The sequence below is a fragment of the Pezoporus occidentalis genome, unplaced genomic scaffold (assembly GCF_034315485.1).
Source record: "Pezoporus occidentalis ecotype Australia unplaced genomic scaffold, CSIRO_AGI_Poc_V1 ctg7, whole genome shotgun sequence".
In the NCBI taxonomy this organism is placed as follows: domain Eukaryota; kingdom Metazoa; phylum Chordata; class Aves; order Psittaciformes; family Psittacidae; genus Pezoporus; species Pezoporus occidentalis.
The window spans coordinates 10,050,225-10,066,834 of NW_026916052.1; the positions used below are offsets into that span (position 1 = coordinate 10,050,225).

At 39.5% G+C, this 16,610-nt stretch overlaps 1 protein-coding gene across 10 annotated transcripts in view; it reads left to right on the forward strand.

Annotated features, from left to right (window-relative positions):
• LOC134175569 (SAM and SH3 domain-containing protein 1-like) overlaps positions 1-16,360 on the forward strand; it is a 540,237-nt gene extending 523,877 nt beyond the window's left edge. For all 10 annotated transcript variants that reach the window (XM_062641663.1, XM_062641662.1, XM_062641661.1 and 7 more), the window contains 5 exons: positions 660-810; positions 3,499-3,612; positions 9,911-11,040; positions 11,614-11,745; positions 12,530-16,360. In XM_062641663.1, coding sequence (XP_062497647.1) covers positions 660-810; positions 3,499-3,612; positions 9,911-11,040; positions 11,614-11,745; positions 12,530-12,790 — 1,788 coding nt within the window. In that variant the 3' untranslated portion in view covers positions 12,791-16,360. The remainder of the gene's footprint in view (positions 1-659; positions 811-3,498; positions 3,613-9,910; positions 11,041-11,613; positions 11,746-12,529) is intronic.
• The last annotated feature ends 250 nt before the right edge of the window (positions 16,361-16,610 follow it).

Sequence of the window (16,610 nt, forward strand, 5' to 3'; positions counted from 1 at the left end):
CCTTCAGTTTTACTTGTGGGAAGAGGCCATGCCTTTGGAGTTACTGTTTTGAAAGCTGCTGCACACCAGATTCATAATCTGAAAGATCATGACACCACTTAGCAGAACCGGGTGCTAGCTGCAGAGTGAAAATTGCTGAGGCCAGGCAGAACTGCCTGTCAGGCTTGATGAAGTGCTGCGGCTGCATGCACTTGCAGACTGTAAATCCTTGCATAGCATAGCTACTAGGTGCCACACTTCAAAAGCAAGCAAAAAGTGTAAAATGACAGTAGTAACCATCTTTTTAAAGAGGAATGTTTTTTCCATATTTCTGTTCAGAAGAGCAAGGGACAAACAAGTGGGGCAGTCATTCACCCTTTGTAATTCTCGTTCATACAAAACTGTGCCATATTGTGAGTCTGGATAGCATGCTACCCAGGCCATTCAACACAGTGCATTCCAAATACAAAAATATGTGAGCATTCTGGTTCTGGCACAGCTACCTCCCTGAACTCTGAGCAGTGTTTATACAAGCTATAATCCTATAATTTTGCTGTTATACATTGGTTTGCATTTGCTAAACTACTGCTTTTTCTATTGGTTATGAATATCTCTTCTAGTATCTTTGTTGAGTAAATATGTTGTCCTACAGTTCTCCTTTTTTTTTTTCCGTTACGCAGGAGCACATGCCCACTTTTCTGTTCAATGGTTATGAAGATCTAGATACCTTTAAGCTTTTAGAGGAAGAAGATTTGGATGAACTGAACATCCGAGATCCTGAGCACAGAGCCGTTCTCCTCACAGCAGTGGAGCTGCTACAGGAGTATGATAGTACGTGGGATTTTTAAAGTTTTCAGTAGCTCTGCCAAGAACCTTGTAAACCTCTTAAAGCAGAAAACTGGGTCCAGGATTTTGATCTTTTTTTTCCCTAATCTAGTTATTTCCAGGGTAATTCTGTGTAACAGTATGTAGATTTTTGAAGAGTGACTTAAGACTTGTATTTGTTCTGCCAGAATACTTTTGTTCATGTAAGCCCTGCTACCCAACTTACTCATGTGATATCAGATGAACAACACGTATGTTTTAGAATACTGATATTCAGGAATAAATCCTGAGATAACCTACTGAAAATAAGAAGCTGAGGCATGGAGAACAGGAAAGAATAGATAGTCAAGGATAAGAAAAAGATCTAAGCCCAGAGAGCCATGGAGAAGGGTAATGTGAATTAAAAATGTGAATTAAACTCTCTTATTTTACCTGCACGCACATATGGTTCTTGGACTGTGAACTGCAGGATTTTACAAGTAGCTTCAGGTTGTACGCATAACAACACAGCAGTTTGTAAAGGGACAAAATGTAAGTCAAGAGCAAATAGCAGAAGACAGTGACCTAATTACCTAAGGGGCAGAAGTGCAATTCTGCCTATTGTACAGATGTTCTCCAGCAAGTGGTTGCAAAGATGAGGGAAAGCAGAGCCCAGCCATGGCAGTCAAATCCAATGGCATCTTTGCTGCACAGGAGAAAGTGGGGCTGTACCATCCACACAGTAGTCATGATAGAGTCATGGTAGAGTAGATTCATTTGAAAAACAAGCGTAGCTTGAGACAGGAATTTAGATGCACTCAGTACCTAGTTGCAGCAACCTAAGACAGTACTGAATTGCCCCTTTATACCTAAGTGTCAGAAGAACTTCAGTATTGCACTGAACAGAATCAGTGGAGTGGATTGTGTGAGTGCTTTCTCAGGTGCTTCTGTGCAGAATCCTGTGTTTTAGCTTAAACTGCCATAGCAGCAATTTAAACAGCTGGTTATTAAATGCTTAAGTGCAATGCTTAATTCTGTTATACAGAGATGTGTGGTTAGTATCTCTAGTGTGGTTAGTATCTCTAGACAATGCTGTGTGGCCTGAGCTTTCACTGACACATAGCTTTTTTGTTCATTTCATTTCCCGAAGAGGCATCCACACTTTCTCTGTCCTCCTCTACCCCTCAATAAAACTGCGGTTGCAGATTTAGATTCTTACATCAGAGTAGCTTTTCATTACCCAATATGAGCTTCTCTTCATTATTTGCAGGCCTACTTAGAATACTCGCTTCCCTGAAGTAATGATTTTTTTAGGGCACTTCAATTTTGGTTTGAAAACTTGAAGAACTGTGTGATGTGGTGGTTGGAAAGTATAAATTCCAACTCCAAGTCAGGATGACGAGCAGAAAGAGAAGCGAGGGCCGGACAGCTGCAACCTTGGAAGGGCAGCATTTAGTTCCACCCCATAATTACCTTTCATGTGCTGAGAATAGGAACTGGAGTAGCCATTTCTGACATTTTATTGCAGGACAAGAAAAACACAGCATAAACTCTATCTTGCATCCAGGTAAATTCCTGGAATCCAGCCTGTGCAGCCTAGGTGAACCACACTTGAGTGCTGACTCTTTGTGCAGACCAAGGAAGGAAGGAAGGAAGGAACTGTTACCACTAGTCTCTCCCTTGTGCCTTTCCACTTCCTTAGGGGACAGCATCTAACTTTGTGAGACCTACCTCTGATCCTTCCTCTTGGTCCCTTCTGAAAAGTAGGTCAGGGTTAGAATTTTATTCTTTTTTACTTGATTTGGTTCTTTTCAGTGCTTTTTTTTTTTCCCCTTTGTTTTGGGCATTGAGTTTGTGTTTTTTTTTTCTCGGTCTGTTTGTTTGTTTGTTTTGGTTGGTTTTGTTTTTTTTTTTTAAGTTTTAGAACTTTGACTCCATCATTTTAAATAAATTTCCACAGTTGTAAGTTGCAGGAGTTGGCCCCAAGGCAGCTGAGGTGCACAAGCAGTCCATTCTGCTTTCGTTGTGTGTCACATTGCTCCCTCACACTTGTGCTGAGGCTGTTGCTTAATTCTTCACCAAACAGGATGAATGTTTCCAACATTTGAGATGGCTGTTCTTAATGCTCCCTCTTTTCTAAAGCAGTGATCTGCTACAATTAATACAACAGGGAAGATCATAAAATCATAGAATCTTTTAAGTTGGAAACGACCTTTAAGATCAAGTCAACTATTAACCTAGCACTGCCATGTCCACCACTAAGCCATGTCCCTAAGCAACATCTACACCTTTTAAGTGTCTCCAGCGATGGTGACTCAACCACTTCCCTGGGCAGCCTGTTTCAGTGCTTGACAGTTATGTCAGTGAAGAAATTTTTCCTCATACCCAATATAAGTACCCCGTCATGTGCCCCCCGGCACAACCTGAGGCCATTTCTTCTTGTCCTGTTGCTTGTTGCTTGGGAGAAGAGACTGAAACACACCTCACTACAACCTCTTTTCAGGTAGTTGTAGAGACCAGTAAGGTTCCCCTAAGCCTCCTTTTCTCCAGGCTGAACAACCCCGCTCCCTCCTCCTAAGACTTGTGCTCTAGACCATCACCAGTTTCATTGCCTTTCTCTGGACACACAGGATAATGGTGTTGGAAATGGAAGGTGGAAAAGTTCAGCCAGATTTTCTGTTTGCCTGTTTTTCACTGTATTCTCACATCCTCTAGGTAACAGCGACCAGTCAGGATCTCAGGAGAAACTTCTCATTGAAGGCCAAGGCCTAACCGGATGCTCTCCTCGGGATTCTGGCTGCTACGAAAGCAATGAAAACCTGGAGAATGGTAATGGTGACAGCAATGAGCCTTGTAATCCCTGCAGCCTTTTTTCAGTAGATATCTTCATATACTTTCTGCTTCTGTTCCTAGCTAACGCAGGCTACTTCACACCTGACTTTCCTCTTTGTTCTGACTGCCTTTTTTCCTCTTGGCTTGAGCCACTGGTTTTCATTGCTGTTGTTTCTAATTTATTTATTTGCATTGGTAGGAATCGGATCACATTTCAGAAATCATCTTTCTTCTGTGATCATATAGCAACAGGCACTCTCACTGCCATTCTCTGCCTTCTCCAATCCCTGTCATATTGTCGTGCAGCTGTGCCTCATGAGGCTTGCACTACTTACAGTCCAACAGCCCATGTCTAGGGGACTGCTGGTAATGGAGAAATCAGTAAACTCCACTGAGGTTAGGATTTCAGCAAAACCCATACAAAAAATGTTTAGAAAAAATGTTCTCTGTTTTAGGCCATATCTTTGCTTGCTTATATTGCATGTTGCCTTCTGTGATCAGAAGCCAACTGCAGAGATTTAGGACTTTTCAGTGTATGAACACTAGCAAGTTAAATTAATTGAGAAGTTGGCAAGGAAATAAACTATGGGGGAAAAAATACTTATGGTATCAATTCCCATTGCCTTATCTTGCACCAGTGAAAGGTGATACACTGAAAAATTACCATGAGAGACGTTATGATTTCTGAAGAAATCAGTTTGTTGTGCTGACTGAGTGTGCTTTACTTGAAGGATGGTGTAATCTTGTCATTAGGAATGAAATATTAAAATACATGAAACTGGTTTGAGCTTGGCATTATCAGTCCAAGCAATTGAGCCATGGCTTGGCCTCGGACCGCCTGGTTTCATAACTAACATCCATCATAAACAGAAACAACAGAATAAATAGAGATACTGTACACCCCTTGTAGCGGCTGTTTTTCCCGTTTAAAATATGAGCTAAAGGTCCTTCTCTTAGTATGTGCATATTCTGTCAGTCTGCCACTCAGAAATAACCATTTATTGAAGAAAATTGCCATTTGCTTTGGGGCTGAATGCTGAAATCAACAATATGCTAAATTCCTGAAAGCAGAGAGAATTTTTTTCCTTGAATATGAATCTCCGTCCAGTAGGCATGCTGAAATATAATCATGGCTAAATATATGGCATATGTGACAATTTTCTTCCCTTTTTATCTCTTAAGTGCCATCATAATGATAGCTGTAGCACTGAAGTTAAATTGCTGCCTGTGCATTTTCCTTATTTTAACAATATAATAAAATCTTTAGAAAGCAATTGGCATTGCCTGTCTGCTTAGATACTTACTATTACATTTAAACTAATATTTCTATCTGAGTTTTGCAGAATGTAAACTACCACTGATAATTTTTATATTGCTCTTTATGTATGGCTTGCTGCATTTCTGCATCATTTTGCTCACAAATGCATTTAGTGCTTGTTTTGAAAACCATTATGAAAAGAACATTTGGTATGGGATTCATTCAGAGATTTTTGTCAAGCCTGGTTAATCTGAAATGTGCTACACCTTCTTTGCAGAGTTCATGGACCATAGTTGTTTATATGCATATTGTTTTCAAAATACATTGTATTCTCATCCGTTAAAATAAGGATAATCATTTGTCTAGTATAAACATCCCAGTGAGCAGAGCAGCAATAATAAACTGTGCTTCATAAATGGGAAATATATTCTGAGAAGAAATGGTTCTTCAGATTTTCTGGGGAGTGGTTATACATAGTATTTTGATATCTAGTATAGTGCCTCGTTTTGGGCTGATATTGCACCATTTGGCATCAGTTCTAAGATTTCAGAGTTGCTCTTACATTTTTGTTAGAGTGTAGTTTGCTATGTACAATGGCAGTGGCACATGTGTATATCTTTTATAGGTACTGCTCTGGGTCCCACTGCAGAAATATTTGGGTATTCTCATAAGTATACACAATGTACTTAGAGCACCATTGTGATTTTATTCCAACTTATGAAGAGCAAGGAATATACAGTTCGGGATGTATTCAGTGTTAGGAAGAACGTAAGAGCAGACAGCAACCAGCCATGATCAGACCGTTAGTCCGTATAGTCCAGTCCTTGGTTTGAAACAAGGCAGAGAGAGCAAGCTCTCTTCTAGACTCCTGACAATGGTGCAGTTATTGTTTTGTGTGCAAGCGTTGTCTATCTGAAACATATTTGGAAACCATATCGGAAATCTAGTTCTCAGAGGACTGGCCAAAAGTAGATAGCTAGAGAATAGTACAGGAGTAGAGCAAGCATATTTGATGCTTCCCAGGATACTCTTGGGGAGTGAATCATTTAAGGACTTAAAAATTTGGCTACTGTTTCCTGGCATTCATCCATTTTCCTGAAACATGAACATCCCCAGTCTTCCATAGAACCTCCATCCTAACAGTGTTTAGACCAGTTAACTATTGTATTGACCTCTGTCATACTCCTTCCCATGTCAGCACCCTTCTAGTTCTTATTCCTTATAGGACATTCATGTCCCTGATCATGCCTGGTGTCTTTGAACCTTTTCTTGTTGTGCTGTATGGCTTATTTAAGGGGAGAGGGGATGTGAAGGGATAAGAATTGTGCATGCAGTGTGCAAAGCTGAAGAAGCAGACAAACCATGGCTTTATCAGGTGGGATAAGGGTGCTCTCTGATTTGTTCAGGTACTGAAGTCCCGATTTCCATAGTGCCAAGTAGGCATCCTAAGCACTTAAGTGTTCAGTGCTAACTAGTGAGAAAAGGAAGCAACAGAACAGGTGGCCACATTGCCTAATGTAGTGTGCATTTCTGCTAGCTTGTAATCAGTTAAAAAAAAAAACAAAACAAAAGCAATGAGGCTACAGTTGTCTTCTGTGCCATCATCTTTGTTGTGTCAACAGCGTTATTTGAAATGCATGCAAAATATAGCCACAGAAAGCAATGCCAAATGATGTTAATTCAGACCACTGAATATGTTCTGTGTCTGGTTTGGAGTACTTAAATTTCAGAGGACAACCTTCCATACAGAAAAAAGATGCTAAGAGAAACACTGAAAATTTTAGCTGTAATTCTTGTACCTCTGAAAATACTCCCCAAGATAATCTCCTTTCTCCTGAGGCAGATGATGACAGGAAATTGATAAGTTCCTTCTCTGTATTCTGGTAACAAGTACCATGAGAGGTGGACACTGCTTTGTCTAACAAAACTGCACCATAACATTAAACAAAAGAGTTGAAGTATGCCTGTAGCTTGAACTGAACCTGGAAACAATAAAAGTTTTCCATTTGTTTTGTGCAAAGACCACCTTTGTTACCTTAGTTTTCACCATTACACCTGTGTCATTCTGCACGCATTTAAATCAAAGATGCTACTCTAGTTGACAGCACTAAGAAAGGCATTATTAGGCTGCTTATCTGTACCAAGGATTCATAAGAACGAATTATTATAAAAATGTGCTAACATTAAAAAGGTTTTAAGCCTTACTAGCTATACACATTAACCCTTGTAGGCTTTTTCTTCTTTGTTTCCCTGAGAAAGGGAGGGAATGTTAAATCTGTGGACATTGTTTATATAGCTCTCTACTTTATGAAAACAACTTAAAAACATATTTAAAAGTCTGTTTTCTTTGTTTAATGCCTCAGAAGTATAATGAAGGTGCACTTGGTAGTCAAGAGGAGAGAAGGAATAGCTAGAAAACAGCTGCATTCCTGATACTGCTGTTGATTTAAATCTGTGTAAGAGAAATTATGTTCTCAAATCTTGTACAAAACAGTAGCATTAAACCTAGCACTGTTTTGAAACCATTCTGAAGCAGAGAGCTTAAAGATTGCATATTGGGTTATACATTTTCAACACAAAATGTTTTGAACTTCATCCCATTCTCTCTACATTTGTATTTTTATGCCAAACAGGGCTAGAATTAACTGAAGATTTCACTTTCCAAAATTTTTCTTTCCTTTTTCTTCTTCACTTTTTTTTTCCTTTGTTTTTCTATTCCCCATCTCTTCTTTTTTTTCCATTCCCTGACTACTTGCTTTACACAATCATATCCTATTTCTTAATGAACTAAATGTTGTTTACTGGCTACCCTTGTGGCTTCAGTGAGAGCTTGCACTGCACAGCAGTAGCATTTCTCACAACTTTCCTTTCAGTGCTGAGGTTCCTGAGTGAGCTTTCCTAATCCAGTATATCCCCTAAGTATTTATTTCAGATCGAAAAGGAGGTTCATGAATTTTGTTATGTGAGCTGCAACAGCAAGCCCCAGACAGTATGGTGAATTACTGCACAAGTCAGACATGTACTGGCAAATACAAATAATGAAAAGAGAACTCTCCACGCTTATTACATATTGACATTAGTGCCTAAAAGCACTAAAAAATGAATGTAACATTTCTTAAACATGTCTTTTTAATGTGGCTGTAAGTTATTTTCAGAAAGCGGTGGCCTAGCACCATGGAAAGGTGCAGACAGAGAAGTCTTTCTGCTGCTTCTCTGAGCTACCTGAACTCAACGTAGTAGCAAGGGTGCCAACTTAATGTGTGATGTGTCTTTATTAGCATTTTGGGGTAATGTTAATATTTAGCTTGGGTTGAACTGTGAACCATACAGCTTCTGAGAAAGGAGTTCGTGTGTGCTGGCAATCATCCTTGCAGGCTCACTTTGATTTTAGATGGAATAACCTTGCTGGCATACCAGTAAGTGTGACCGGTATCTTTTGAGGGAAATGTTTTCCATTTCTCTTTAAATGTAACCTCCATTTTCTTTACTGTTTTTCTGGATACTTTGTTTTTTAAACTCCTTGAGCAGATAAAGAGGCAAGAGAAAGTCAGAAAGCAAGCTATTTCTTTTTGGTGTTAAACAGATTCTTTCATTCATATTCAAAGTGAGGAGTGAACATTATTAAAAACCCAAACATTGAGCTTCTTTCAGGATAAAGCATTGAAGGTGAGCTATATGAGAAGAAAGCGTCTATTGCTTAAAAGTGCACCAGATTAATTTTGTTCCAATGAAGTTAGCAAAATTACTCAGATCACCAAAGTAATTGGTCTTTTAATTGGCAGCTATTGATTACTTGTTGTTACAGACTTTTGAGACCATTTAATCAAATCTGTTGGATTGGGGGTTTGGTGTATTTTTATTTTTTTTTTCCCCATTGCAAAAAGAAATCTAAAGCTTTATCCTGATTTTAGAACACTTATTGTACATGGGGGAAAGTGTCCCTGTCACCCTAAAGGAATAACTGTTCAGGATGTGATGTCATTCTGAGAGGTTATCTGCTTTGAGACAAATTTACTTCTGTCTTGTTAAAAAGAAAATTAAATAATTTATGCAGTATTTGAAAAATGTCCTTGTATTTCATACTAATGAATACTCCAGTGAGCTCTGTCCCTTTGGTCAGAATTTCTCTGTCAAGCAGATTTGATGGAATTCACTGTTCAAAATCAGTGATGCTTATCTTGTAAAAATACAAAATAAAGCTTACGAAGAATATGTTGCTCATACTGATTCATGTCATCTTGTCTTAAGTAATTATAATAAAACACCACATCTCTTAAGACCTTCCACTTCAATAAAACACTATGACATAAGAATAACACTAAGATCAGTCACACCTGAAACTCCCTTTTGAAACTCTTCTCCATCTCTTAGTATAAGCCCTTTTTCAATAAAACTCTTCTGTCCCTAAAAGTAACTTCACAAGGGGACTGGTGCAAAACCAGTCTTTTAACACTTCTCTGTTCTCTGGTTTGCCATTGCAAATAGTTTGCTGCTCATTTAAAAGATGAAATAACATTGGCACACTTGGTAATTAAAATGAATAAACTGGAGCTTTTCATTTTAAAAAAGGCTTTTCTGAGCAATCTAGTAAACTTCATTAAAAGGTGAACATATTTACCCATATCCTAAACAAATTAGAAAAGTAGAAAAAAGAGGTATGTCCTTTGAGTTATATTCTCTGTGTTCATTACATGAACAAAAGGGTTCATGTAATGGGTATAAGGTATCAGTTCTAGCTGTAGGATATTTCTACACTGAAAAAGGTGGAGCTAAACCTCAAATCCCTGCAAACTGGGGAGTAGGAAGGATATTAAGTATTCTAAATGAATTTTCTTTGCATGGTCATGTTTACCAGTTCTTCCTTAAAGCTGAAGCTCACAAATTTATATGCTTAAAATGGCACCGAGTTCTTGTATATCTAGAGTTACGAAAAAGCAAGTAAATAATTTTGTTTCAAATGCATTTAGAAGTGATCTGTTATTTACACTGCAGATTGTGAGTACTTTTAATGGTGGATTGTGATTTGCTTGCTTCTAGGTAAAACTCGAAGGACCTGTCTTCTGCCCTCAAAATCAACAAGTGAGCACAGCTTTAAGGACTTCAGCAGAAGCCAGCTATCAAATTATCCTACACTTCCACTGACCAAGTCAATAGAAACTCTGCAGCAAGAGGAGAAAGACAGCCGATTGAGCCATCGTGCTCTGAAGAGCTCTGTCCAACCTCCAGCTGTTATGGGTCTGAAGAAGAACCGTCGGAGTTTACCGGTTGCCGTCTGTCGGAGCTATGAAACTCTGGATGGCCCCCAGGGTGTAGATACATGGCCAAGATCTCACTCACTGGATGATCTCCAGGGAGAGTCCAATACTAACCTACAGGACACTAGCAAGGAAGTAGGTTCTTTTCCTCAGGATTCACTGGATATAGCGAAAAAGGCAACTGGCTCTGCCCTGCCACCTCAGTCTCGTGGAGGCAACTGTATCATAGATGACTTGATGGCTAAGCAGGGTAAAGGAGCTGCTAGTTCTCAGAAGGGAAGAGCTAAGGAACTGGACTGCTCTGTAATGGAGACTGCAGGTGGAAAGCCTGCTCCATTCCCTCTGAAAAACTGTGAAGCTCAGCCTGCCTTAGTGACGCATCTTACAAGGACGCCTCTGGAAATACAAAGTAAAGGCTTGCATGACCTTGCACGGGCTGATTATGCTGCAGTCCTCAAGGGAGGTCTAGAAGCTGAGCAAAAAGGCACAAATGAGGCAAGAATGCAACCAAAAAATCCTTCTCAGCCACCACCCGTCCCTGCCAAAAAATGCCGAGAACGCCTTTCTAATGGATTATATCATCCTCCCACAATCCCAAGTGGGAACCGTTCAAGTCTAGAAGCACCATGTTTGCCAGTAAAAAAAAACAGCTCATCCACTCCCATTGATTGTCACGCAGTACCTGCCCATAGGACATCTTCTGAACAGGAGCCCAGTACCCCTCCTAGCCCACTTCCACCCTGGCTGTCCGAGCTCCCAGAGACTGCTAGTGTTCAGCAGCATGTGATAAAACTAGGTCCTGCTTCAGCAAGGAAAACCTCTTGTAGCAGGGGAATGGATCTGGAAATGGTAATAGAAAACAAGTTGCAGTCCGAAGAGATTGATCTTACTGAAGAACCATACTCTGACAAGGTAAGTGGAGTACATAACTTCAACATTTTTCTTCTACTAGCATTCCAGGGGTTAATCTTTCATTTATTGTTTCTGTTGTATTCTTGTGACTTACCAGCTGAGATAAAGCGTGTATCATTGGGACATTAGGCAGTCTATAACCATGTTTCTCTTTACTATCAAGCCTTGTGCCTGAAGTAACCCTTGTATTATAGGGATACTGAGAAATCACAGACTGATTCTGAACCTTTGTCTTTTCAGGCCACCAATACTTTGGTGGCACTGCACATGGAAATGTCTCTTTCTCGGCCAGTGGGGGGAAGTAGAACTGGAAAAGTAAGACATGATTAGTTTTTATCCTTCCAAGAAAATCCAAATTCATAGCATAGTGATTACGACATCTTTTTAGGAAGGAAGGAATCCTAATGCCCAGTTCTTCCTTTAGAGATTGCTTTTTCGGTTTTCATGGAATCTTGAGGAGAGCTCCTTCTTGCTCCCATCCTGCACTTCCCTTTATGTTTGCCTTGATTGGTCTGTATTGATACACTTCTTTTGTCTGTCCTCTCTCCTTTGCATCTGGCTGGGAACATTCAGCATGGTCGCTGTGGCATTCCTGAGGCTTTGGTACAGAGGTACTCTGAAGACTTAGATCAGCCTGAAAAGGATATTGCTACAAACATGGACCAAATCCGGGTAAAGCAGCTGAGAAAGCAGCATCGCATGGCAGTGAGTATTTCCATAAACACAGTTTCTTATTTATAAGCAGACTTTCAAAAAGGGTTGACTATTGGTAAAGGGAGATACCTGTGAAGTCCTGGTACAAAAGTGTTCCCTGTGTTTACCCAGCAGGTACTACAGTGTACATAGGGATACTACAGGGGAAGGAGGTACCTCCCCCTGTCCCAAAGGGTGACAGTTAATAGTTGAAAGGAGAGTGGATAGTCCTCTCTCCTGACTGAATAATAGTAGTTAAGTAAACCGCAAGCAGTGGTTAACAAATTTGCTCATTAAGGGTGGTATGTATTAAATGCTTATGTATTGAATTCTGAAAAGTTTTACACTCCTTTTTGTTTCTTAAGCTGTGTTACTGCCCACATTTTAGCAAAAGCAGGAGGGGAAGACTGTCAAAAGCTTTCCTGGCTTTCTGTAAAAGGATTTGGTCTGTCTGAGGTGGCAATAGGCAAAATTGGTATTATTTTGTCCTAACGAGAAATTAAATGGATCACCCTGGAAAGTCTTGTCACTACCTATTTTTTACTGATCTCAAACTAATTCAGAGTGGCACATGACAGTTGCCCAAGGAGCTGGATATTGCTGTTGCTTCTGTGCCAAGTGACCTTAGCCTTTCTACCCACACCAGTCTCATACTGACAAATGTGGCATGAGACAAGTTGAAAAGTCTGCTATGCAATTCTACCAGTTTGGGGAAAAAAACAAAAGACTTGCTGTAAAGCACGCAGTTATGTTTAACATTAAGAGTTCTTTTCTTTTTTTTTTCTTTACTGCCCAGATTCCAAGTGGAGGGCTCACTGAAATTTGCCGAAAACCTGTATCCCCAGGACTTATCTCCTCTGTATCTGACTGGCTGATTTCCATTGGTCTACCTATGTATTCCAGCCTGCTCACAGAAGCAGGATTTAACACACTGAGGAAAGTGCCTTCTCTGTCACAAACTTATCTTCAGGAAGCTGGCATCACAGAGGAAAGGCATATAAGCAAGCTTCTGGCAGCGGCAAGACTCTTCAAACCTCTTGATCCAGAGGCAATTTAAATGCTCCATAGTGTGGCATTGCCTGGTTGAGAATCCACTGCTTCTTCCTGCACCAGTATTGCTCTAATTATTTCACATAGCTAAAGTGATTGATGAAGTGGCTCCCAAGGACAGGCAGATATCTTCTTCGAAAGATATGAAATGTTTCTATTGCTGTCTCTGGCAACTGAAGAAGAAAAGAAGCAACCACCAGGTAACATAGATGTGGTACTTTCATCCACTCTCATTCCCCTTTAAAGTATTCTTATTTCATAAAGTGCACAGGGTTGGCCTGAAAATCAGACAGCTTCACAGAGTTAAGGGACCCTCATGCATTTTTCTTGAAGTTTATGAAAGTAATACTAGTAATAGGCCCTGTTTCTATGGAGAGCTTCTTAGGATGGAGAGCTTCTATACATCCAGGTTCCATGTACCTTGGGTGAGTCCTAAACAGGCACAAGCCAAGGTGCAAAATTCCAATAGAAGCTGTTTAGAAAATGCCTTTTGTTTATTTTAACAGTATAGAGCTAAACACAGCCTCCCCCGGTCATCTTTGCTGTTGCTTGGTCTAGGTCCCAATATGCCACAAAGCCTTTAGCTAGGCCAAAGTTAATGGACTGGAATTAGTTTTCAATATGGTCCATCTCTGTCACTCTGCTGCAAGTAACCTGCGGAGAGTCAGAATGCTTCTTTTCATTTGTACAGAGCTGAGGTCATTTTTATAACTGCTTCATAGCAATCAGCTTTTTATTTGCCTTAAAATAAGCTTTCAAGCAGTTACCTAGTGTTCACTTACCTGTATTCATGTTTCCCAAGCCTTGTTTCAACCTGTCACCCTTAAGGTGCACTTAGGGTGATTTCCAGGTAACGTAGCTTCTATAAAATGCCTCATCATAACACCTTCTGTGTTGTAGAGATGCTTTTACAAATGCAGGGTTATGCTAGGTTTCAGTTGTCATGCTAACTTCTTGTTCACTACAGTCTGCATTTACTGTTCTTACTAAACTGTTACAAGATAAACTGCCTTGTATATATGTAACTGCTTTTCATTTTAATCATATTCTGTGTACTGTGTTATATTGTCAATCATTATGCTGCAGCTTTGACTTGGTATCCTGACCATATCGATTCCTAACAGTGGGTTTCTGCAAATGAAAATTCACTTGTGGGAGATAAAATGCATCAGAAAAGCAAATTGTGTCCCATAGATATCCTCAGATCCGGTAATTCCATTGCATAGATGAAAACCCCCTATATATAGTCTTATTAATTGCACTGTGATTTTTACAGCAGTTGATATCCCTCATGACTGTGTTAAAATATTACCTCTCACTGAAAGAGAGCATTGTTCTGGCGTATGTGGTGAGCCATTTTTCCGTGCTGTAATGATGTTTTTTCTGCCTAAATCCATGTAAAACGTTCCATTCAAATATGTGGCTAATGACAGATTTTATTTTTCTATATGGGTACACATTTTCTATACCAAATACAGATTAGCATGAATAGCACATAACTAGATTTTAATTTGTGGTCTATATATGGTGTGTCCTTCAGCTTCTTGTAGCGCAAAGGCTCCATGGAAGGACAGAGCAAGCTTACTTTGGCCAGTAAAGGGGGAGAGTATAGAAACCTGGGCACAGGCCAGGAAGTGCGGCTCTTTCCAGTATCGGTTCTGACATCAACTTACTGTATAAAACCAGACAAGGAACTTAATGATTTGGTGCTTCAGTTATCCCAGCCTCATACTGGACTAATGACACTTTTCCTGATAAAATTCTTTTAGACTGATGAATTCAAAACTGTGGTTACTCCATGATTTCTAACTTAATATGGTCCTTTCATGGTCATATTTTAAGTTAGATGAACTATGCATTTTAATACAGATATGAAGTAACTTGTCTTCTGGTCAAATTGGTAGGTGTTAGGTTTATTTGCCTCCTTTTGTATTTCACCACTGTCTACCACACACTCTCATGTGAAGGCAATTAATTCATTGATGTAACTTGAAGTGATTCTCAAGGAAAACCGAAGCTTTTGTTCTCAAGCAAAGTGTGTGGGTGATCAGCGTGTTCTAATATGACAGCATCAGGAAACACACAGCACAGATGTTTTGCACAGCTGGTGTAAACCCAGAAAATGAAAAAAAAAAAAGTAAAAAAAAAAATGAAGTGTCATTTTAATAATGATGATTTGTCTGTTGTTCTTCTCTGAGGCTTACATGGCAACTATTAGTACGCAGGAGATGGAAAGAGTATGAAGACTTCCTGAGGTTGCTAGCAGGGGCCAGAACTGAGTAGAAGTAGACAGCAGCTATACTGGAGCAAGGGAAAAGTCCAAAATGGCTATATGCAATAAAAAAAGGAAACAAATTTCCTTGCATTGCAGTGAAGGCAAGTTGCATAATAAAGCTCTCCCATATTAATTACCTTTCTCTCTCTTAATAGCAGGACAATTATGGGAATAAACTGAACCTGTGCGCCAAACACTCTTTGTGTTTAAAATGATTTTAAAATGATTACATAGCCCAGGGAACCTCACTTCAGGGCCAGAGTGAGCAGTCTGAGATTTGTGAGTTTTAATAGTTGCTTTGTTTTTCTTTTTAAGACTGTGCTCTGTGGTCTTAGTTGATTTACAATTTTAGTTGATATTTTAATCTAAAAAAGCCTTAAGCTTCTCAGTGTTTGAGCGTCCCTGCTATGGTTTTGGGGACCTGTGGCGTTCCCTGAGCAGGTGAGGCGGTGAAGTATGAGAGCCATAACCTCTTACATCTTGCAACCATGCAGTGCTCTAAGCAAAAGTTTGCTTATAAGCTCTTGGGAAGCACAAAGGAAACCTGCTGCTGGAATCCTAATCTGCTCTGCTCAGGCTAACGATGTTAAGTATTTATCCATTGTACCTTTGTAACTCAAACAGCTATTTAAGAATAGAAGCAGCAAGCCCACATTATTACTGAATGCTGTCATAACCATGAGCTTCCATCAATAACCCTCTGTTACTACCTGGATGGCAACAATGCCCGTAGTTCCCTGTGTTCTCTTATGAGCCTGGCTTCAAATGCAAACTGGGAGCATGATTGGAAGCATCAAACATTGCATTACTCAAACAGGTCATCATCTCTAAGAGCAGCAATAGTGGTCGATTCACCAAGTCACAGCTGTGTAGTTGTACTGTATTATTTTTAAAATAAATAATACTTTTGGTCCAAGATACTTTTATCTTTAATTGACACTCTGGGGAATCAAAACTGTCAAGCAAGTTATGTAACAACTAACAAAGTTGCACTTTCTGTATATGAAATCAATATTTAAATAACTTATTTTTCTCCATTTGCTGTTCTTAAATGATGTAAGTAGCTGTAATATACCAGTACTCAATATGTCCTGCAGTTTGCTTCAACCCAAGAAAGCTGTGTATTGTAAAGGAAAAAAAAAAAGAAAAAACAAAATATGAATGTGTAAAGATTATTGTGCTGTTTCATTTAGCAAAAAAAAATGGTTGACAAAAGGGTTTTCCTGTGTATCAAAACTTGTCTATAATTATATGTCATACTGTTCATAGATAAAAGGTAAATAAATTTCCTTGGTCTCTCTCTTTTTTGGTTGTTTTTATTTAGCTAACAAGTCTTCTGTTTACAAGGTCTGGTGGCAGCATCCAGCTGTTTAATTTCTCTGCTTGTATCCCCGGCCCTCTCCCTCCATCTTAGCAAGCCTACACTTCTTCACCTTGTGAAGCACTCTCACCACCTACAGCAGGAGAGAAAGGTTAAAAAAAACAATCCAACCAACCGGCCAAAAAATATTAAAAGCCCTGCTAATCCACGGCTGGAAGCAGTCCTCAAAAT